Source organism: Carettochelys insculpta, chromosome 11 (assembly GCF_033958435.1).
Source record: "Carettochelys insculpta isolate YL-2023 chromosome 11, ASM3395843v1, whole genome shotgun sequence".
NCBI classification, from domain to species: Eukaryota; Metazoa; Chordata; order Testudines; family Carettochelyidae; genus Carettochelys; species Carettochelys insculpta.
This window is the reverse complement of record NC_134147.1, coordinates 4,195,687-4,220,182: the sequence shown is the minus strand read 5'-3', so window position 1 is coordinate 4,220,182 and position 24,496 is coordinate 4,195,687. Positions and strand designations below refer to the sequence as shown.

Below are 24,496 nucleotides of genomic sequence, written 5' to 3'. Positions count from 1 at the left end.
TGAGATACAGAGACAGATGAGTAGACAAGAGTAAGCCACATGTTATCAGACTCGCAACCCATATGTCCTGTCCAACCTACATCCCAAATACCATTGCTGTATTAATAACTTTTTCCATGATGGTCGCTCCAAGTAATGGACTAGTCATGGGAATTTTATTCATCCCTTCTGTGGAAGAGTCATAGGCTGCGTGACTTTGTATGGGGCAAAGGAGTGTGAGTATTTCCTAGTTATAACCATTCCATGCATCTCTCGTACAGCCTATGTGGGTTTCCTCCATTTTACTCCAACACCGGACAGGCCATTTCCCCAGGGATGAAAAGGAGAATTCGGATGGGGCAATATGGGTTTCCCAATCCAGAATGGTCTGAAGTATCAGAAGAAGGTAACTGAACTAGACTGTGTCTGTGTTACTCACACATGCATATTGAAGTGGGGTGGGGGGTTGGGGTTAAGTGTTCACATTTCAGACTGTTTCTAAAGAGTCTTTTGTGATGCTCCCTAAATCAAGACTTTATGAAATGACACAGAGAAGGGCTAGAGATTGATGCATTTCTTGAGCACTGTGGAACGCAAATAACAGAAAAGTTTTATGAAAGGACAGTTAGGGTTTGTGAGAGGTGCTAGATAAGCACCTCTGGGAACTGAAAACTTTAATCAACAGAACAGGTAGTAGTAATGCAGGGTGAGCTGCAGGGGAGAGCTCAGTCATCAGCCTCCTTACTGAGGCAGCCAACATTACAAAATAAAAGTGTATAATATGGATGGACATGTGTCATCCTGATATTAGACTGAAGACAGCGATCTAGGTAAATATACTAGTGACCAGAGTCAGCTGGTTGGTGGTGACCTGGGTGAATTGAAATCAGCATACTAAAAGTAGAAGACTCGGATTCCCTTTACTACACTAATCTCAGAGACCACATTACTTGCCAAACCATCTGTCTGGGGAAAAAAAGATCAGCGACTTCTGATTGTATTTCTTACAATAGAGCAGCTTCTTAGAAAAAAAGTTGATTATGCTTTAATAACACCCTTTACATTTCACTAAGGCCATTACTTAATCACAGTTAATTCACACAATTAACTCAAAAATGAATTGTGATTAAAAATTGATCAGGGTTTTAATTGTACGGCTAAACAACAGTAGCAGACCAACTGAAAGGTATTAAATATTTTGGATGTTTTTCTACATGGTCAAATATATTATTGGTTTTAAATACAACACAGGGTGTACAGTATAGAGTGCTCACTTTATTATTTCAGATGACAAGTATTTGCACTGTAAAAATGAGAAGCAAAAGAGTATTTTTCAGTTCACCTGATACAGGCCCTCTAGAGCAGTCTCTTTACTGTGGAGGTGCAACTCCCACAGATTGTTTTGTTTTTGAATGCAGTTATTTAAAAAAAATCTATGTGAAACTACAAGTTCACACACAGACCTGCTTCTTGTTCTGCCAGTTGCTAAGGGAGATAAGTTTGCTTATACTTATGGGAGATAATGCTTCTTATTCACAATGTCACTGAAAATGAGAACAGGCATTCACATGGCATCATTGTAGCTGGCATTGCAAGGTACAGGTTGAACCTCTCTAACCCAGAACACTCTTGTCTGGCAACAGCTGTAATCCAGTGTGATTTTTAGTAGCCAGACAATCACTTATCGAGAGTGTGGCCAAATTTCCCACAGTCCCATAAAGTTTGTTTCCAGCCACCTGTCCTGGCTCTCAGTGTTCTGGGCGGTTATTTAGCTGTAATTTACCCCAAATGTCTTCTGAGGTCCCAGTGAACAGTGAAAGTGTTGGTAATGCTGCTATACAATATTGATCTCACCTGGTATGGCAAATACTCTCATCTGGCACCAGTCAGGTCCCGAGGGTGCCAAACTAGAGAGGTTCAGACTAGAGCTAAGTGCCAGACATGCTAAACATTTGTGTGCCTCTTCATGCTTCTGCCACTATTTCAGAGAACATGCTGACGATGCCCAATAAAAAATTCACTAATTAAATTTGTGGCTGAACACTGAACTCCTCGGGGGACAATTATATGTGTCTGGCTGTTTTACCTGCATTCCTGCCACGTATTTCATGTTCTGGCGGTCTTAGATGATGACCCAGCACTTGTCCATTTTAAGAACACGTTCACTGCAGATTTGCCAAAATGCAAAGAAGGTACCAATGTGAAATTTCTAAAGATGACACAAGGTTTAAGAATATGAAGTGCCTTTCAAAATCTGAGAGCCACATGGTGTGGAACGTGTTTTCAGAAGCCTTAAAAGTGCAATGCTTTGAGGTGGAAACTGTAGAACACGAACCATGAAAAAGGAAAACCAGTCTTCTGCTGGTGGCATCTGTCTCAGATGATGAAAGTAAACATGCATCAGTCCACATGGGTTTGTATCATTCCTCAGAAGAACCTGTCGTCTGCATGTCCTCTGTAGTGGTGCTTGAAGCATGAAGGGATATATGAATCTTCACCATATCTGCAACGTAAATATCTTGGAACACCAGCCACAGTAGTGCCATACGAATGCCTGTTCTCATTGTGAGAGGACATTATAAGCAAGAAGGGCAGGATGTGGTGGTGGCTGGGGGAGGGGAGTCCAGCTGTGTGCCCTGGAAAGGGTGGAGCTGAGGGCAGAAGGGGTGGGGCCGCGGGCAGTCAGCCCTCAGCACTGCCCAGACCACAATGCTGGGTTCCTATGACTCTGTCACAGACGTGTGCAGAGGCAGAGCAGTGTTGCTGAAACACTTCCAAAGGAGCCTGGAGCTGAGGCCACCGCTACCATTGCCAAAGTAGCAGAAGTGGCAGCTCGAGGGCCAGTTTCTGGGGCAATTGTTGCCTCCCCCCCCCCCCATTAGCGGGCCTGTCCAAATGTAAACAAACTTGTTTGAGTGATTGGCTGCACAAGAAGGAGGACTGGGTGCACTTGTAGGCTGCAAAGTTTTACACTGTTTCATACTGAGTGCAGTTAATTTTGTACATAATTCTACACTTGTCAGTTCAACTTTCTTGATAGACCCTGTTGCACTGCTGTTTTTGTATTAGGTGAATTGCAAAATGCTATTTATTTTGGTTTTTACAATGCAAGTATCTGTAATCAAAAATAAAGTGAGCACTGGACACTTCATATTCTATGTTGTAATGAAATCAATTATTAGAACATGCAGAAAATGTCCTAAAATATTTAAACAAACAATTTTCTTTTCATCTTGAGCATGGTCGTGACTAACTATTTTAATGGCTCGTCAGCCTAGTTTTCATTTACTGAGTGATAAGCAGGGTGAGTCCACAAGTGTCACACTGTGAGATACAGCAGAGTTGTCCATTAGAGGATCTCATCTCTGTGCAGGCAGAGTGGGCCACTGTACTTTTACCATAAAGTAGGATGCAACCGTTGTGTGTCCTTGGTTGAGCACTCCTTCTCCCCGGGTTCTGTTCCAGTCCTCTGTCAGGAGAGCAGTGAATTGTTATGGAAAACTTGTTCTCAAAGGCATGTGATTGAGGGTAGCTGCTTCCTAATTTGAACCTGTCCGGCCCTGTCTACAAAACAAACTCCGCCCTAGGTCACCTTGAACAAGTGCTGAAAACTGTTCAACTGCTCAGTGGCAAGGACAAAATGGAGTACGAAAAGAATGACTGAGAATAATTTTGTTTGGTATATGCCATGGTCACTAAAGGGTTAGACACTATGTTGATGGAGAGCTGCAGAAAACTCTGTGTTAGACAACAGTCAATATGTGCTGTTTTCTACACCAGTCCAGTGGGACCCACTGCTAACACCCATGGTCACCAACAGGTCGGTTTTATGCTGTAGACTTGCTCATAGAATCCTTAACCATCTTGTCTCCTCTTCCTACTAACTTCCCTGGTCTCTCTTCTCCTCCAACCCTCTTTAAATAGGTGGGAGGGGGAGATACGCATACCTACATGCTCGCTCGCTCGCTCGCTCTCTCTCCCTCTGCCCCCGCCCCCATCTCCATTTGTTGTTAACGTGAGAGCCGACACAGGTAGGTGTATACAATTACCCTTCTTAATGCAGGTCCCTTGTTCTGAGAAATGTGCTGGGTGTAGCTGAATCCAGTCTGCCCTGTTGGTCCTTGTCTTTCAGCCAAGCAGCTGATTCGTCACTTGCTTAAGACAGACCCGACAGAGAGAATGACGATTTCTCAGTTTATGAATCATCCTTGGATTAACGTGAGTCCTGTGTGATTGTTGACAAAGGACAGGGATGGGTTCTCACACACCGAGCCTGAAATGCTGCTCTGCCTGGCACGGGAAGTGGGGGTGTTGCTCTTATTCAACACTCATTAGCAAAACCTCTGCCCATGGTGCTCAGTCTCAAAGGATACATGTCTGCAAAGATAAAGTTCCTCATTGTGGTACCAGAGGGCACACTTCACAGCTCTGATGATCAAGGGCCAAGTACTTCCCTGCTACACTCAGCCAGGAGTAGCTACTGACTGTAGTATGCACCGTCCTCATCCTTTTCAAAAAGCCATGGTACTTCATTGTTGCAGAACTTATGAAGAGCCATTCCCAGGCCTGGCTATGTTGATATGAATTCAAAGCCTTGCACTAAGGGAATTTTCATCTGTCAGACGGCCTCCCGTTGCCCTAGAATCTGAGTGTCCAACATTCAATTGCACTTCTCTTTCTTTCACCCTGTAAGGCACACACATACTACTGTCCCCCTGAAACAGGTGAACCAAGGTGAAGAGGAGGCTGTAGAGGCCGCAGTCTGGCATGTATTTGTTTTTTTGATCCTCCAGCTTTTTAGACCATATATTGTGTATTCCTATTAGACTTTGTCTTTAACAACTCTTCATTCACTAGCCCTGTGTCTACATGAGCTCCTTCCTTTCAAAAGGGGCATGTTAATGAGCGGGTTTGAAAGATGCTAATTAGGCACTGCGATGAATATGCAGTGTCTCATTAGCATAATGGCGGCCGCAGCGATTCAAAGGTGTGGCTTTCGAATCTCGCTCCGCCCATGGAGACGGGACCTTCCGAAAGGACTGCCCCCAGTTTTCAAAAGCCCTTCTTCCGATCACCAGATAGAAAGAAGGGCTTTCGAAAACTGTGGGGGGGGGCGCGCCTTTCAGAAGGTCCTGTCTCCACGGGCAGCATGCAATTGGAAAAGCTTCACTTTCGAATACCCGCGGCCGCTGTTATGCTAATGAGGTGCTGCATATTCATTGCAGCGCCTCATTAGCATCTTTCAAACCTGCTCATTAACAAGCCCTTTCAAAAGGAAGGGGCTTGTGTAGACCCAGCCTAAGTGTCCCATTCAAAGAAGTTCATTCTTCTAGCTTTTCATTCCACACATGTAGATCTGATAATGCCTGGGAAGGGTAAATGATTTCTGCACTGTCCCGTCAGAAAACAACAGAAACTGGCATACATGATGTTTTTGAGGGGTCCAGTTCAAATCGTGCTTTGTGACTTTTCTTGACCTTGCACTATTTGAACAGAGGTCTCTAGCTCAAAGGAGAAAGTCTATTATCTCAAGCAGGCAGTAAATTCCTGCTGGAGCTCTAAGGTATTGTCAGGATGAGTCAGGCCCAAAGGTTCTTACAATATCATCTCTGCACAGTGGGTGTTACAGGCAATAATGTTATAAATTTTCTCCATTCATGCCTAACGTGCCGCATACCTTATTTCTCGCTCCCCTGAAGATGAAGCCACAGGAGACAGAATGCTTGTCCTCCACAATCTTTTATCCCAAGGATGGCTGTTCTAAGGAACTTACCTGTTTGTGCTCATCCCAGGAGGAAGAGATACAAAGAGCAACGTAACGTCATATAGTGTCTTCAAAAACAACGAGAAGTCCTGTGGCACCTTATAGACTAACAGATTTATTGGAGCATAAGTTTTTGTGAGGAAAGACCTGCTTCGTCAGACGTGTCTGACGAAGTGGGTCTTTGCTCACGAACGCTTATGCTTCAATAAATCTGCTAGTCTATAAGGTGCCACAGGACTTCTCGTTGTTTTTGCAGATACAGACTAACATGACTACCCCCCAATACAGTGTGTTGTTTTATTGTATTCATCACTGAAGATCAGAAGTCTGCACTTCTGCCATGCCTTTCATCTGGCGATCTCAACGCCCTTTACAAACGTGAAGGAATGTAGACTCATTAGCCCAGTGTAAAGCAGGTGGGTGTCCCCATTCAGACTCTGAAGCACGGATGAGGGCACTGTCATTGTAGTTCATGCATCTTGAGGGCAAGAGGATGCAGTTTATAGTTTGAGATGAGCACGTTCTCCGCCAGAGGTGGTGGTCAGGAAGGAGTAACGGGCAGCATTTGGGGCAGACTCAGATTCTGCTCAGAGGAACTAAAATGCACTCCCTGGCGCCAATTTTCCATTCCTTCTTACCCAGTTTATCACTCCTTGGCCAGCAGGAGACCTCCTCCAGAGGAGGCATCAGCCGTGCTTTTGGCTTCCCCTTGCCATACCAGCTAGAGCAGGATTTAATTGATGGCATCCTGATCCGGGTGGCCTGTAGTCACTGCTACAGTATAACTCTTAAATGGTGGTAATATGCACAGTGATCTGTTCAACCTTTGCTGAAATGCAGCATGCTCTGGTATGGAAAGCAGCGTCAGTACACAGCCATTTAGGGCAGAAGGTGCAGGAGAATTCTGCACCCATCTAAGACTAGAGTAAGCTGTAAACAGGCTCAGCTGGGATGTAGCAGGGAATCTGAGCCCTGCTCTACCAAAAAGATCTTTCTTGACAAGAGATCGTAGATCTGTTTTATGTATTAACTGAAGAGCATCTCAAGCAAAACAGTGGCTGGGGCATTTAATGAGTACTTGTCCAGGATGACAATACAGGTTGAACCTCTCTCGTCTGGCACCCACGGGACTTGACTGGTGCCTTGCAAGAGAATTTGCTGGATAATGGCAGGTCGATATTTTCTAGCAGAGTGCCAATACTTCCACTGCTTACTGGGCTCTTAGAAGACATTTAGGGGTAAGTTACAGCTAAATAACAGCCCAGAACACTGAGAGCCAGGACTTGTGGCTGTGAACAAACTTTATGGGACCCTGGGAAACTTGGCCTCACCCATGGCAAGCGGTCGTCCTGCTAACTAAACTCGTGTCGGTTTATGGATGTTTGAAAGAAGAGAGCGGTCTGGACTAGAGAGGTTCAACCTGTACCCTTCTTGCTCTTCTGTAGTGCCTTTCAGCTAAGGATCTCAGTGATTTTCAGATGAATTGGGCCTCCCACTCTGTTCCTGTGAGGCATTTTGCACCTATTTTACATTAGAATGAATAATCATCCCTCACCCCATGTCCAGCACCTTTCGTCAGTAGATCTCAAAGAGCTTTATGAAAAGAGGACAGTATCATTTTGTTGTGAGCTTCCTGTTGGGAAAACTGAGCCACAGAGAAACTTGGTTATTAGCATTAGCAATGTGATGCTGGGCAGAGGACAGCTGGGAATGGAACCCAAATGACCAGGTTCCAAGGCATCTGTTTTAAATGCTCAATTCCATTTACACCTGCCAATTCACCAACACCTCACTTTTTCTGAAAGGTTTTCTGTTGGAATATTACTCGGCCCCTCCTTGCATTTGAGGTCTGATGAGATCACAGCCAGCAATACTATAAGTGCGGAATGAAATTTCCCCTTCCACAAATGCGAGAAGAAGAATGAACTGCTTTGAATGGGATACTTAGTAAATGAACAAGTGTTACAAAGAAAGTATGAGAAAGCACAATATATGGTATTAAAAAAAAAACAACCTAGGAAAGACATAAACCAAATGAAATGCCAGACTGTGGAACCACCTCTCTACCTCGATGATATTAGTTTAGAGGGATGATAGTAATTCTCTACCTTACAGGATGAAGGAAAGATAAGTGCATTTGATTGTTGAGCACTCAGACTCTAAAGTCATGTGAGGCCATCTGAGTAGTGTAGGTAGTCTTCTGCCTTACATAGATTTATGAGAGTAAGTGATAATATAAAAAAGGTAGCTTTGCAGAATGCTTCTTTTTTTTTTTTTTCCCCCTTTCCTTAGAAATCAATGGCAGTACCACCAACCCCTCTTCATACTGCACGGGTCCTGCAAGAGGATAAAGACCACTGGGATGAAGTGAAGGTCAGTCAAAGAACAGCTGCCTGAATTATTAGTTTTGTTGTTACTGGGCATTCTTCCCAGAATGGGGTTTGATAGGTGGGTAGAGGGGCCTTTCTTTGCTCAAAAGGAAAGAAACCCAAACATGTTAGAGTATGGAAATGAACGACATGGGCACTCAAATGAGCTTAACTCTGCCCTGCAACACCATGAGGAAAGAGTGAAAAGATCTAATTTGTCTTTAAAAATCCTTTTAATGTAATCTGGCATTCCAAACACTGTTTTGCATTTCATAACTGCATAGTTATTGCATTGTCATTATGGAGCAGACTTAAGGTACTTTGGGTTCTCTGAATTCCATACGTTAACATATTTGTCTTTATTTTAAGGTTAACCCTATGTCTGAATTTTCTGTGATTTTTAATGTTTGGGTTTGGGATAATTGCAACATCCCTGTAATGTATTTTAACCTAAATGACTCTCATATTCTCTGAATGGGGTTTTGTCTGGGAACTGAGTTAAGCCTAGGAAAAGACTCACACATAAAATGTCATTTTAAAGGGATTGAGATGAGAGTTTATTTTATGATGCTTTGGTAACCATTCTCTATTTGACTGCATGGATTTTGCTCAGGCACCTTTCGTATTCTCTGATCATTTGACTGCTAATCTGATACATGCTCTTGTAACCTTAAACTCTTTTCTGCTGGCAGAAATCATTAACACGGTGACCTGGGCAGCCCACAGTAGTGGGAGTAAGATTTTTGCTCCATTACTTTGTTTGTAGCCAATAACACTTTTAGACTTACCCAGACAACGAAAGGTCCATACTGTTATTGACTGTAATATAAGCTGTAATAGGCCTCCGTTTGCTCAGATAGCCATTCCATCCTATTGGGTGAGTGGCTATCTTGCTTATGTCTGAGTTTTCACAATTTTTGCGCATGGTTTCAGGAAGAGATGACTAGTGCCCTGGCTACCATGAGAGTGGACTATGACCAAGTGAAAATAAAAGACTTGAAAACATCCAACAATCGCCTTCTGAACAAACGCCGCAAGAAACAGAAACAGGCAGGTGCCTCCTCCACTGCTCCAGGATGTAACAACCAATGAGAATAAAGCAGAAGAGGAGGCTGAGGACTTGAAGGTTACAATTAAAAGGAACAAATAAGAACCAACCAGGCCAGCTCAACCTGTCTGCAAAGGACCTGGCCTTGAGAAAAAGAGGAACCTGGCCTGCAGAAGGGGACGTGTTAAAGAGTACATCATTCTAGAATTGTATCTGGACTTTGCTTTTTAAGGGGGATCTGTTCGTGCCACGTCATTTTTGTATTGTGCGAGGGGTACCGAGCAGTACCAGAAAGTATGGTGTTTCAACACAGCTTTAGCTGTTTGGGGGTAGCAGAGGATACAAGAGATCATGTCTTAGGATCCTGATATACAAAAGCTTTAACCACAGCCTGGGAGAGTGTCTTCTATTGTTACTTAAGCTTGTGGAAGACCAAAGTCTCCCGCTAGGGGCAGGTTCAGGAGCTCAAACGTGAGCATAGTGAAGTGAAAGGTCACTGCTTTCTTCACACAGCCAACACGGCTCCTGGTGTTGCTGGCACATCTGAATGGCAGCTCATGCTAGCATTGGTGAGAATGGGGAGGTTTAACTCCTATAGCTGCATATCATCTGATCCAGGGAAACACTGTCCTTGATTTAGGAAATCCTTCCTGTGCAGCTAATGGATGGAGATAAGGGTTTCTTCTTGCGTTTCCTTATTCATAGGAAGCCTTGGTCTTATGTGAAATTCGGGTTTTGTGGCACTTTTCTAATTTAATATCTTATTTTTTCTTCATTTGCTGTGATTTATCTGTTCTGTTAGCACCTCTTTCATGTTTTAGGTTTTTTTTTTTAATCTACGGCAATTTTTTCATAAAGCTGTTTGTTTCCTTAAAACTGCGTACATCATTAATCCTTCTGAATCTGTGAAGCTTCCATGAACACAACTGGATAACTATCATACACACAACACTGGTCTGAAAGAAGCATCTGAAGTCCACAAAGAAATGGGAAGGCGATGTTCTCTGTAGGAAACCCCCCATTGGTTGACTTCATCCAGTCTATTACATGCAGGTCTTATGCCCTATGTAAGGTGCTTATTGCCGTCAGATTATTTTTGCTGCTTTACATATTATGGTTTAACAAGCAAACTTAGAACCTTGGGAAGTATTGATCCATTCTTACACTAGACAGTGCAAACCTATGGCAGCAGTTGCCCAGAATCTAGAGCCCCATCATGAATATGCAGCATTGTCTTTGGTTTTTGTTTTCTAACTCAGAACTCCCATATTATATTACTTTGGATGTTGTTTGTTAATCTGTTCTTCCATTTCATATTGAGATTGTTTTCTCTTAACTGCATCACGACAAAATGTATGTGAGGTGGACGAAAGACACCTAAGAATGTTGGGAGTTAAGGTGAAATCAAGTGCCTCCAGTGATGCAAACACACATATTGTAACATGGGAAATGAGGGGCTAAAAGGTTCAGACAAGAGGACAGCTGCATAGAGGAGGTGAAGAAACCCTGCCAAATGGGTTCTGGATCTTCTGTTCTATCTAAAAGGCATGCTGAACTTATTTCCTTTCCACTGAAGATCAGATTAATGCTTCAACCTTGTGGACGGTCTCTGGAACCACTTAGGAAGTACTGGCTATCCCTACAAAACATTCACTTTTCTTTGTGTAATATTCTTAGGGTTTTACAAAAAAATTAATAAATCATGCTCAAGTTCCAGGATTTCTTTGCACAGTAGTCCATGTTTTCATTGACATGTCATGGTGGGGGGTTGTAAGAAAGGACAAGTTTTAAAAAGGAAAAGTACTCCCTGCACTCAAAGTTATCTGCACTTAAGTTATCTGAACATCTTTTTGCTCTCAAAGCTTTGTTTTTAAGTAACAATGTCTGAGTCAATGCAAGCACTAGAAGTTTATTTCATGGTCTCACTCTAGCTACTCCGATGACAAGAATGCTTTAACTGATTATTCCTCATAATGCTTCGATGTGATAGGGAAACATTAGTTCCCTATCTGTAAAAGGGGGATAGTAAGGCAGAGGGAGATAAAGTGATATGTCACATGGGGCTGGGGGAGGGGGGTCTGTGTCAGAATTATGAATTGATTTCCTCAGTCCCAGTTCAGTGCCTTTACCACAAGATCATCCATGCTCCCTCCCCAGGCTTCATGTTTTCAGATGTGACCTACCACTTCATTCCAGCTGTCTGAGTTGTACACCTCTTCAAGATGGGAATTTGTTCTGCAGCATCTGCTAGTTCTGCTAGTTGAGCAGGAAGCACAAAGGAGATCTCTCTGGTAATCTCACCACTTGCAATGATATGGAAATATGGCAATTGTTATGGTCCAAGCATTATTTACCCTCTGCAACAGGTCCTCCTGTCGGCCAAAGGTTAAATGTCTGAGCCATTGGTCTCATGCAAAACAATGGCTCACGTTTTCCCTGAACTTGTCAGTTCAAGCCATTTGAAGCTCTTTAAGGGAGGTGCTTAACCAATGGTCTTTTCTGATGGAGAACTCCAAAGTACTAAGGGGCCAATTCTCCACACCTAGTCTACAACAGTGTAACTCCCTCGAAATCAAGTGAGGTATGCCGCTGTAAAATTGGAGTGACAAAGTGGTGAGTGAGGCCCCTGGGTACTCAAATTCCACACCTTGGACAGCGGAAGCTGTGACAACGTTATTTTTTCTGACTAGCGCCATCCCCTGCTGTAGTTCTGTGAGAGCTAGGAGTGGACTGAAGCCAAGTCTGAAGACCTTAAGTCGATTGTAGACACACAATTCCAGCTATGCCAATTGCATAGCAGGAATCGACTCCCCTACAATTGATTTACCTGGCCAGCCTCACTGAGGGATGTTGACAGGAGAAAGGAACATGTGAGGCAAACGCCATGCAATGTGTCAGGCCTTCAAGCCTAATCATGCTACAACTTCAGCCAAGTAGGGGAAGCTGCCTACAAACATGGCTGTGTTATGACCTGGTTCAATTTCTAATACAGACAAGCTTTGTTCTAGCTGTGTCCCTGAGCCATGCCAAAGGTTCAGCAGGATTTGGGCATGTGCTTAATATCCCATCCTCACTGAAACAAACAAGTGCTTTGTAACTGAATCTAGGGGTAATCATGTTCTGCCCCCCTCACCCCAGCTGAAGATGCAGCTTAGACAAAGCCTTGGAAAACAGAAGCTTTTCATTTCAAAGATTTGTGGATGTGGAGCCACCTGCTGGTTCTTTGGCATCATTGCACTTGTTACAGCATAAAAAGGGTATTAAGAGTCACTCTATCCAGAAGAAACCAGCATAGATTGACCTGTACAAACAAACCTGCTTTTACCGGGTAGCGTACACACCCTAGAGATTTTTCTAGTGATACTGAAATGAAGCAACTTTTTGAAACTCTTGTGAAAGCTCCATTTTTTTTAAGTGTAGGTTATTCTGCCATGGAAGAGGTTTGCAAGACAAGGCATGAGTGTTGCTCTCTATTTTCTGGATTCTTAAGTTTCGTAGAAAACTTTCCATTGAATTTTTTATCTCACTTAAACAAAATAGCCATTACAACAATATAAAAGGCTCCAGTTACTAGCTATGTTACCCCGAGCTTCTCTCTACAAACCCTATCCCTGCTCTTATGCCATTCACCCTCTTCCTATAATAGGTTCTTTGGAACATACTCCTCTGGGGGTCCAAATTTATCATCTGCTTTTAAAGAGGATCGGCTATTGTAAAACTGAATCATTTGCACATTCATCAGGCCCATGAATTAAGTGATATAGCCAGGAAGAGAAAGAGGTGAATGGCAAATAGGACAGGCCACAAAGAAAACATAGATTTTAAAAGAAACAAAAAAAGCCCAAACACCACTTACCAGAAGCTCCATAAAAACTGCGTGCTCAGTTCCCTGTTCTTTAAATAGTGATTGGGTCTGGGTTTCCGCTTCCTTTATGCGTGTCTCCAGCCCATCTCTCTGCCTCTCGTGTGTTCTGTCACATACAGACACAGTACTTCCCTCCGGTGGTCTTTCTCTTCCTCTGTTACATATCTGACTACGTCCTTGTCTTTGATAACTGTAGCGATGAACCTGATTTAACACGCTGCACTTAAAAACTAATTTTAACTGTAAGCCATTATTCTACATTCCTGTCTTCTAACTGAGAAAACACAGCATGTAGTCTCGGGACTGTATGTCTTAACTTCTCATTGCCTGGGGTTTGAAAGGCCAATTGTATTCTGGCTCCTGACTTGCTTGAAATCAGGGAAAAATAAGGCAGTACCTACTCAGTTTGATCTCAGTTCCTGTTCTCATTTTAATTAATTTGGTGGGCGTTTTTTTGTTTGTATTTTTGGATGGAGGGTGGGGTGGGCAATGTATAACCATATTCAGCGTGTGTAACATGGAGAAGATGGGTATTTGGTGGGATGAGGCATTGGTAGCCTGGGAGGTACGAATGTGAAAACATTTTGTAATGTTTTTAAGTATCTGTTAGGTGTGACTCTACCCCCAGTTGTATCTCTCACATACATACACCCAGGATCAAAATAGCTCCAGGAAATTCTCCTGTAACCACTGGAGGAGGAGTTAGTTCTTGAGCTGAGAGGCTTGTTCTCATTACCCCTTTTACTTTTCTCACACACTCACACCTGCAATCAGCTGCTCTTTTCCATACTACAGGCTTGTTCCATCTTCGCCCCCTGTACCTTCCTTTCCATGCCTTTGTCTCCTTCAGCTTTGGCTGTTGCAATTCCATCAAGTCAAGCCTCTGCGTGGCCTGGTTCTCCAGACACCAGCTTGTGCAGAATGCCACTCTGTACTTCCTCAGAGGGAGAAAGGAACCTTGTGCCATCACCCTCCCCCGCAAAAATACATTCCCCAACTCCATGAGTTCCCCATTCCTTTCATGGGCCAGTTCAAAATTCCCCCCTTTTTGCCAAAATTCCTCTGATCTTGCTGCCATTGTCCTCAGAGACACTTTTCCTCTTTACCTACCCCGTTCGTTCATTGCTGTCCTTTCAGACTGTACCTGTACCTACAAACCAGAGTACAGCAAATAGAGAAAGGAAAAGAAAACTATGCACTTAAAAAGGGGACCTAACTCCCTCAAAAAAAAAAAAAAGGTAATTTCTTCTGATGAGAACCAAGGTCGTCTTTCTCCTAAACCCTTCTTCTTTCTCTCCTCTCTTTGCTATTCTCTGGTCTGCAGAGCAAGTTCCTTGTGTAAGATGTTTGAAGAGGAACCATCATAGAGTATCATGCCCATCAAGATGAAATCTGGCTCAAACTTGCTTGAGACCTACCAGTTAACCGCAGCTGGTCCTGCTCTGGGGATTTAATTACCATTTGTGACCCCAGCTGTGAAAGGGCCTGGAAGGCTCACACAGAGTGAGGGGGAAATTACATTCAGAAAAGAAAAAGCCTACTCAGACGAAGGAGATGTAGAAGACATGTATGGGGGGAGTTCCCTGTCTAGGGACAGCTGGAGAAGACAGGCTAAACAGATCTACAGGGAACCGGTCTGGCTCCTGTAGAAAGACCTGTAGGAAGCTGGAGATATCTGGGTAAAGCATTGGCATCCCAGGGAAGGAGGTGAGTGGGGAAACCTGATAGGAAGAATTGTCTGTGAGTAAAAAGCCCCTAGGGAGCAGTGCTTAGCCAAAGGAACAAAGGTACTGAAACATTTCAACTGAGGCGCTAAGGTCAGTCCCAGGTCTTACAATAAGCTGATGAAATGCGTTGTTTTCATTAGAAAGAAAAGCACTTTCTGTGAATGAAATGCAGGCTAAATAATGAGACTGGCTTAGCCAGTGGACTGTTAAGAGACATTAATAGGAGTGGAAAGGCGTGTCTTGGTAAAAGGAGGTGAGAGCTGAAAAATCAGAGGGATAGCCATTTTGCATTTTGAGAGCTATGCTGTACCCCAGGTAAGCTTTGTTACCCTGTTTAAATGGGAATATTAGTGCACATAACTGTCCTTGACTGGGTCGGCCATCCTGAGACTGCGTCTCCTAAAATCTAAATGTGTCCATAGCTGTGGGAAGTTGAGGAACCAATCTGGAAGTCAAGCAGCTGGAGTTAATTTAGCTTCTGTGGATGATGTGGCCATCCTCATACCAGATTTATAATCCAATTAAAAGGCCTGTGTATTGAAGGACAAGACTGAGGATTTGAAAGTGGATGCAAATGTAATAGCCGTCTACATATGGAACTCCTTGAAGATGACTAGGGATCGGGGGTAATAATTTTCCCCAAGAAATAGTACCCAGAGTCCTGAGCAACCTCATCAGGCAAAATCCTAACCTACTATGCTCAGTGCTTTGTATGTGCACATCTTGCTAATGGGCCCAGACCCCTTCACATGTGTGTACATCCCTATCGTGACAAGTGATGTTATAAGTAAGCTGAGCACTTGGGTGGCCACCTGGGAGAGATTCAGGTGAAAAAGGAGCAGAGCAACCACATCCACCCATAGTGAGCAGCCTGTGTTTCCGTTGGTGGTGCACATCCACCCATGCTAGGTGCGCATAACAAAATTTATTCCACCCATTGATGATCACAAACTAGAGGGAACACAGGTTATAAGCCTCTGTCCAGCTTTTGGAGGCAGAGAGCGTTCAGATCAATTCAAGAAATTGTCAGGGGGTAGCCGTGTTAGTCTGTATCCATAAAAACAATGCTTTCATGGGCAAAGACTCACTTCATCAGATGCATCTATAAGGTGCCACAGGACTTGTTGTTGCTTATTCGAGAAATTACATCCCACATTACATTCCCATAATTTGCATTCTCCGAGAATTTGGACTAGGCGTGTGTAACCCCTTCCAAATCTGAAAGTGTACTCTACACATACCAGTGGAGGGAGATTACACTGAAGGTTGCACTACAAAGCGCTGTTGTTCTTTGGTGGAGTTTCCTTCAGTCTGTCTTGTGTCTGAGACGTGCCTTGGAGTCCCAGTCCAAGTGCCACTGTCTTTGCCTAGTGCAGGGCTGCTTCTCCTTCCAATCTTCCCTACCTAGCCAGAGATGTTTCTAATTTGTTATTTCTAATTTGTTACGAGAAGTCATTCTTCCGCTCTACTCTGCACTGGTTAGGCCTCAGCTGGAGTATTGTGTCCAGTTCTGGGCACCGCAGTTCAAGAAAGATGTGGAGAAATTAGAGAGGGTCCAGAAAAGAGTGACAAGAATGATTAACAGGCTAGAGAATGTGACCTGTAAAGAAAGGCTGAAAGAATTGGGCTTGTTTAGTTTGGAAAAGAGAAGATTGAGGGGTGACATGATAGCAGTTTTCAGGCTATCTAAAAGGGTGTCATAAGGGGAGGGAGAAAACTTGGGGTTTTTTTGGCCTCTGAGGATAGAACAAGAGGCAATGGACTTAAACTGCAGTAAGGGAGGTTTAGGTCGGACATTAGGAAAAAGTTCCTAACTGTCAGGGCGGTCACACAGTGGAATAAGTTGCCAAGGGAGGTTGTGGAATCTCCATCGCTGAAGATATTTAAGAACAGGTGAGATAAATGTCTATCAGGGATGGTTTAGACAGTTCTTGGTCCAGCCATTGGGGCAGGGGGCTGGACTCGATGGCCTCTCGAGGTCCCTTCCAGTCCTAGTGTTCTATGATTCTGTTTGTTCTCCTCTTTATGGTTTTACTGTTGATACCTTTGTTTTAAGAGCTTTTGGTTCTGCTGCTGTCTCTGCCGCTCCAGTAGTATAAATGGGCCATAATGCCAACTCAGCCATTCAACTGTGGAATCCCCTGGCATGAGGAAATCCCCAAACAGTGTCAGGTGGCGTTCCCCACCCCACATCCTATGCTGTAGGGGAAGAGAGAAGCAAGGTGAGTGGCATTGCATTCCAGCAATTCCTGACCACTGAAATGGCCCATTGGTGTTATGGTAGGTTAGGCGTAAAGAGTAGCCCTGAAAAAGCTGTAAGAATCACCATGAGTTAGTGAATTCTCTCTCTGACCAAAGGAGAGATGGAACTCAATGATGGTACACCCTCTGCCTTGCTCTCTTCCCCCATCTAAGTCTGGCTCATCCCGATTAGTATGTCCAAGTCAAGTGGATGGGGTTTTATTTTTCATCGTTATCCTGGGCCACCCAAATGCACTCCATAAGGAAACGGCTAATCATGGACTGTGTGAAGCATAAGGCTCCAAAAAGCATGAGTTGCTGATTTTCATGTAAAATTGACTTGCACTGAATTCTAGTGTGTCGGAATTAATTACAAATGTGTTGTGTTACACACCATTTCTGATCACTTTATTCATTAATAGAGATTGTGGATGCTCCCTGTTTTCTTTCTTTTTTTTTTTTTTTGTTTCATCAGTTTTATTTAGGCTCTTGCAATTAAATGGGATGGTTATTTGTCCTATAATTGCTCTCCTGAAATTTCCTTGCTTACCACTTTGAGAGGTGTGGAAAGCTGTTCTTGGGAGACTTTTTTCTATTGCTTAGCTACTGAAAAACCTGCTAAAATGGAGCTCTCTGAAACTGAGAAATATTTACATGTGAAAAAGGGTGGGTAGATCTGGAAGCAAAACTTCTTCAAAGACTAAAATTAGAGTAAAATGTGTTGGTGGAGAAGACTTGGATTTCTTCTTTTTATTAAAAGTCAAAAGTTAATGTACTGCATTAGTAATGAACCAGGAAAACACTGGTTAGGATATTAGCTGTTGGCCCATCTCAGAGGAGTTCCTGAATTCAGAACTAATTAAATCACCCTAAAGACAGGCAGAAAATGTATTCTACCAATTTCTGGAGAATTCTAATGTGAGGCTGTGCCCCTTGTGGATATGAATGAGCCCTTTGAGTGCATTTCTTCATTTACTTAATAATCAGGCTCAAATTTTAGAGCAGCTCCGACCTGAACAAAGGCACTGTCCGTGTATTATCAGATAACAGTCCCACTCTCCCAAAGTTACCCTCTGTTGTGCTGCTTTTAAAGACAGGTATATGCATTGAGGCAAAGAACACTTTCCCTTTTTTTAGTGGTCTTTTCTCAACCTTGCAATTTTCTGGCCTGGCTGAAGTTTTATTTTATTCACCTCAAGCCTGAGATCTATTCTGTGATCTCTCTTTCTGTTTCAACTCAAATGCTGCCACTCAATCTCTTTTTTTTCATTTTTACACCTCTTGTAATTATGTGTAGCGTGGAGGAAATATTAAGTGATTGTTGTTTGACAGGAAACTTTCAAAATAGGGTCCTATTTTGCATACAAAGTAGTGAGGAGAAAAAGCCCAAAATATCTAGGATGGAAGATACCTGACATACCCAGGCCAGGCCAAACTCCTGAGATCTCCCCTGTATTTGCATGTCAAGTCCTGAAAAATGGACAGCTCCTCCAAATAATTCGACCCTGTTAGGACTCTGGGTGTGAAGAGTGGTTCCTCAGTGGTAGCTGCCTCAGGGCAAAGCCAAGATAATGTGACACAAGGCTAGGTAATGCTGTGAAGCTGAAAGCAACCCATGGTCTATGGAGGCAGGGAGAGGTAAAGAAACTGGGGCCGTACAAGCCTTATGTATGAAGGATCCAGGCATTGGTGAGTGTTCCAAGTCCATGGTTATTGTACAAGTAGATCTACTTCCTCGGAGGAGGCACAGCTGTTGTAACACTTGTCTGCCTCAGTAGAGCTGGTTGAATGCTCTTGGTAGAACAGCGTTTTGTCAGGAAGTGCTGCATTATCAGAACATTTCATAGGGGACACCTATTCCAAGGAAAAGTTGATTTGAATGGCAGTGGAAAATTTTTTTCAGCTTTGTAATTTCAGTCTCTTTGTTTATTTGGACATCGTCCTTTCTCATTTCATTTTCTTTTTGCGTTTTGAGTTGATGCAGAAAAATGTCATTCCGGGCACTGTGCTCTGGGATCGACTTGTCACGTTGCCACGTGTCATCTTTCGCTGCATCAGACAGCACGTGGCTTCAGATTATTTCAGCTGACCCATCACAGAGTGCCAGGCTCAGCCTTTGAGTGAGGGAGTGATTTCATGACTGCAAACTTGCATCTTTGGCAAAAGGAAGCAGTAATTGCCAGCTATTCTGCATCAATGCCCTTACCCTCTCCTTGCCCTTGATGCTCTGGGCTTCTGTGAAACATGATCTTTTCACTGATCTTGCTGTGAAAGGTTTAAAGAAAGAGTGGAAACTGCTCAGGTCAGACCCAGCAGTTGTCTGACTCTCAAACAATAAAACCCTTTGTACTATAAATGACGGTGCCACATCCCTCACGCAGGCTCTTTCACTCTTAAGCATATGAGAACATCCATCCTGGATCAGAGCAAGGTCCATCTAGCTCAATAGCCCATCCTCTGACAGTGGCCAGTTTAGATGCTTCAGAGGGAGTGAACAGAACAGGGCACTTATTGAGTGACCCATCCCTTGTGGTCCAGGCAGATGCGTAGGGACACCCAGAACATAGGGTAACAGTCGTCACTGTATAATAGCTAGGGATGGACCTCGTAGGTATGTCTTCATGAACTACCCTAACTCTCTTCTGAAGCTGGGTATGCTTTTGGCCTTTCCAGCATTCCCTGGGAATGAATTCACAGGCTGGCGGTGTTTGTTAAAAGGGGCTTCCTTATGTTTTGTGTTTAAACCTTATACTAATTAATTTTGTTGAGTTACACAAAAGTACAAACAATATTTTTTCTACGCCTCACATGATTTTTATAGACCTCTGTTATTCCCTGTAGTCATCTCCTTTCTAAGATGGATAGTCCTAGTCCTTTTAATGTCTCCTGGTACAAAAGCCATTCCGTATTACTGATCAAGCAGTAAGAACAATAACACAACTGTGTGTGAGACCAAGAGCTTGTATGTGTGACAATTGTGTTGGGGGACTGTGACTCCTGAGAGGCAGAGTGGTTCTCGCACCCACATACAATCTGTGTTTGCATGTGCAAGTGAGAGACCATGAGCGCACTGTAACGTTAAGATTTCTCCCTCCCCTCCCCTCCCCAGCCCAGCTTCCCTCGCCCCCATTCTCCCTTGCGTATTCTAGGATTCAATCCCCTACCTCCAGAGCCAGGTACCTCCAGTCTCCCCCTCCTCTGCCGGCTCTAACTCTATGCCAGTGACTCACAAGAGCCACCACTGCTGCCTCCACAGACTTCTCCCACCAAGCGGGGGCACCCGTGCACAGGGCGGCAGACAGCACTCCCGTTGCATGGCCATGTGGCACAGGAAGCGCTGCTTTGCAGCACACCAGTGTGCCACAGCACACCCCTCGTGGAGCACTGCAATTCATCAGGTCCTGGTGACTTGAAGATATCTAACTATTCTAATCTCAGCCAAATCTGAAGAAGTGGGTCTTATCCACAAAAGCACCTCACCAAATAAATAGCCTTTAAGGTGCTACAGGAGTGCTTGTTATTTTATGTAACTTTTTCTTTCCCTATTTTAACTTCTCGACCTACCCCGTTTCTACTAGCATTCCCTATGTGAGGCATCTGGTCTCCATCAACCTTCTTGGTGAAAACTGAAACTAAGAAATCATAAAATATCTTTGCCATTTCCATGTTTTCTGTTGTTTCTCACTCTTCATTGAGGAATGGGCCTACCCCATCCTTGGTCTTCCTCTTGCTTCTAATACACTCATAAAATGTTCTCTTGTTTCCCTTTCTTGAGCTCGTTTTATGCTTTCACCTTTCTGATTTTTCCCTTACAGTCTTGTGGTGTTTGTTTATATTCCTCCTTTGTACTTTGACCTCATTTCCACTTTTTATGCAATTCCTTTTTGGGTTTTAGGTCATTCAAGAGCTCCTGGTTAAACTAAGCTGGTCTCTTGCCACACTTCGTATGGTTTCAACACAGAGGAATGGTTTGCTCTTTCACCCTTAGTAATGTCCCTTTGACAAATTGCCAAACGTCTTCATCTGTTTTTCCTTGTAGTCCTGCATTCCATGGGACCTTATCCACTAGCTCTGAATTTACTGAAGTTTATCTTCCTGAAGTCCATTGTCTTTACTGTGTGCTGTTTTTCCTCCTACGATTGCTTAGAATCATGATCTCTGTCATTTCATGATCATTTTCACCCAAGCTACCTGCCAGTTTCTAATTCTCAACCAGTTCCTCCCTATTGGTTAAAATTAAATCTAAAAGAACTTTCCCCCCTCCTTGTACCTTTCTCCACCTGCTGAAATTAAAAGTTGTTTCCAATGTAGTCCAAGAAGTTGTGTCTTCTCAAGAGATTTTTGGATAGTTGAAGTCCCCCATTGCCACCAAATTCAGTGCTTTGGTTGATTTTGTTAGTTGTTTAGCAAAAAAAAAGCTGCATTTTCCCCCTACCCCCCACAACCACCACCCCTTCTTCCTAGTTAGTTTGCACTATTGCTATGAAAACTCAACAGCATTGTTACAGGAAAGTAATTTGGTCTTTTACTCCAAACTAAAAGTTTTTTTTCTCCACTCTGTAGAACTCCTCCGAACACTTCACATTTCACCATACAGTACTCTGTGCTCCCCAATCCAGAAATGTTTCCACTCACTTTAAGAGTAAAAGGGAAAGTTGGTCTGCAAAGTATACTTGATTAAATATGCTGAAGACGGATGAGTTGCTGAATATGCAACTTCTATCTAGGCAGTCAGGTGCATTGTTACGCTAGGTTTGGTTTGTTATATTAAATGCTACCTCCTACTAATGCGAAACTTAGTCCTAAAGCAAATCTTTATTGCACAGAAGTGTGGATCTGCAATGCATAGTGTATTTCACAAAGGCACACTGAGGTCTTATGTTTGTGTATCACAGATTTCCAGGTAAGCACGTGTGAAACTGTGCAGGAATGGGGCACAAATGTGTTGAATTTAAAAGGAAAAAGTTTGGTTTAGGGTTCTCAGAGAGGATGCGGGTGTTGCAACTCTCAAAACGCGGCCCCCCCCACCAAACTCCCTACGATAAATGGAACTGGAATTTTTAAAGCGAGGCTCAGGCTTTCCTTCCTTTCTCTGACACCACCACAAATTACAAAGGTCTTATGGGACAACTTAGACTTTCACATTTGTACAGTTCCAATGCCTTCAAATTATGCCCGGGCATGTCCTTGCTGCACCATTGCTTTCCGTGAGGTGTAACTGCCAAGAACTTGGGCCTTGTCTACACTTACCAGCAGATTGGCACTGCAAGGATTGATTCCCCTTGTGGTTAGTTTAGTGGGTCTAGTAAAGACATGCTACATCGACCACTGAACATGCTGCTGTTGACCCTGATACTTCACCAGAACATGAAGCAGAAGAGGAGTTAACAGAGGAGTTTATCACACTAACCCCCTGCAGTAGAAAAGCCACAGTAACTCAGTCTCAGGCTTGGTCCACATGAGGCAGGTAAATTGATTGCAAATATGCAATTCTACCTATGGTAACTGCATAGCTAGAATTGATTTATCTGCAGTCGACTTACCTGGCCGTCATCTCAGAGGATATCGAGCAGTACAGGGGTTGATTGCCCTCCCCAGTTTGATTTTGCTCACCTGTACCAGGCATGAAAAATCTAATCCCATAAGACTGACCCTGACCAGGTGGATCATCCATGTAGTCTAAATATACCCTAAGATACTTCCGTGCCAGCAACATTATTCACATCGCTGGAGTTGCATACCTCAGTTGGACAATACCTAGTTGTGTAGACATTGCCTAAAAACAGACACCAATGATGCATGTGAAGGAATAAACTCCTCTTGCTCTTACTTTGATAAGTTAGGTTTCTGTTGCCTCCCTGCAATGGCCAAAGCAGATTACTAGAGCACATACAGGACGTAAGTCTGTTGAATAAAAAGCTTCATTTCAGAATGTCCTATAATGTAAAAATTTGAAGCTCACTTTCCTTCTTACTCTTGTAGTATATTCCTGGGCCATGGAATTGATTTTATTTATTGTGGGGAGGTGAAAAGTTGGCTAAACAGATTGTTCCTTCCCAATAAAATACAATCAGTTTCACACATACAGAATGGGGAGACACTGTCTAGGAATGACTACGGCAGAAAGGGATCTATGGGTTATAGTGGACCACAAGCTAAATATGAGTCAACAGTGTGATGCTGTTGCAAGAAAAACCAAAAATGATTCTGGGATGCATTAACAGGTGTGTTGTGAACAAGACACGAGAAGTCATTCTTCCACTCTACTCTGTGCTGGTTAGGCCTCAGCTGGAGTATTGTGTCCAGTTCTGGGCACCGCAATTCAAGAAAGATGTGGAGAAATTAGAGAGGGTCCAGAAAAGAGCGACAAGAATGATTAAAGGTCTAGAGAATGTGACCTATGAAAAAAGGCTGAAAGAATTGGGCTTGTTTAGTTTGGAAAAGAGAAGATTGAGGGGCAACATGGTAGCGGTTTTCAGGTATCTAAAAGGATGTCATAAGGAGGAGGGAGAAAACTTGTTCTTTTTGGCCTCTGAGGATACAACAGGAGGCAATGGACTTAAAGTGCAGCAAGGGAGGTTTAGGTTGGACATTAGGAAAAAGTTCCTAACTGTCAGGGTGGTCAAACAGTGGAATAAATTGCCAAGGGAGGTTGTGGAATCTCCATCACTGGAGATATTTAAGAACAGGTTAGACAGATGTCTGTCAGGGATGGTTTAGACAGTACTTGGTCCAGCCATTGGGGCAGGGGGCTGGACTCGATGGCCTTTCGAGATCCCTTCCAGTCCTAGAGTTCTATGATTCTATTTTGCGAGCAGTTCCTTTCCAATTGCCTTTCCTGTGGAGTGAATAGTAGGTATGAGTGTTCCAAATCTTTCAGCTGTTCTTATTGATCAGAATGGTAGACTCACGTGTTTTAAAAGGCCTGCTAGGTGACCCTTCTCGCAGTGCAAGATGGTTCTCCGGTGTACTGAATGGTTTTCACCTCAGCATTTCTGACAGGTACCCACGAGCACATTCTATGAGATGTAGTGGCTCTGATTCCTTTGCAAACACAGTCTCAATAATTCCTCAGGATTTATGATGCCTGTGCCATAACAGCTCCACATTAAGATATGCACTTTAAATAGGAATTAAATCTTTCTCATGCATAATTTCTACTTCCCACATTACAGCATTTACTGAGTACAGAATGAATTGTATAAATTGATAAGTAAATCTGTTAATCATGTTATGAGTTATAAGCAGTAAATGTGACCTCTTTTTTTGCTTTTAAGAACTAAGTCACTTGGAGACTATTAAAAAAAATCTAAGCTACAGACTATTAAGATTATTACTGTGTATACTTGTCTACAAATGCTACTCCATAAAAAATCAGCACGCTTAAAACAGTGATAAGATTTGTCGTATTTAACAATAACTAGTGGTGGCGTATAACCAGCAGGGCCAACATCCACCATGGGCCCTGAGGCAAGGTGGGAAAGGGGCAGGGCCAAGCCAGGA

General features: G+C 43.3%; 1 protein-coding gene across 1 annotated transcript in view; it reads left to right on the top strand.

The window, feature by feature from the left end:
- Positions 1-10,879, top strand: part of MAPKAPK3 (MAPK activated protein kinase 3) — a 67,229-nt gene extending 56,350 nt beyond the window's left edge. The window contains exons 8-11 of the mRNA XM_075005782.1: positions 261-385; positions 4,112-4,197; positions 8,036-8,116; positions 9,046-10,879. Of these exons, the coding sequence (XP_074861883.1) occupies positions 261-385; positions 4,112-4,197; positions 8,036-8,116; positions 9,046-9,204 (451 nt within the window). The 3' untranslated portion in view covers positions 9,205-10,879. The remainder of the gene's footprint in view (positions 1-260; positions 386-4,111; positions 4,198-8,035; positions 8,117-9,045) is intronic.
- Positions 10,880-24,496: the final 13,617 nt, after the last annotated feature.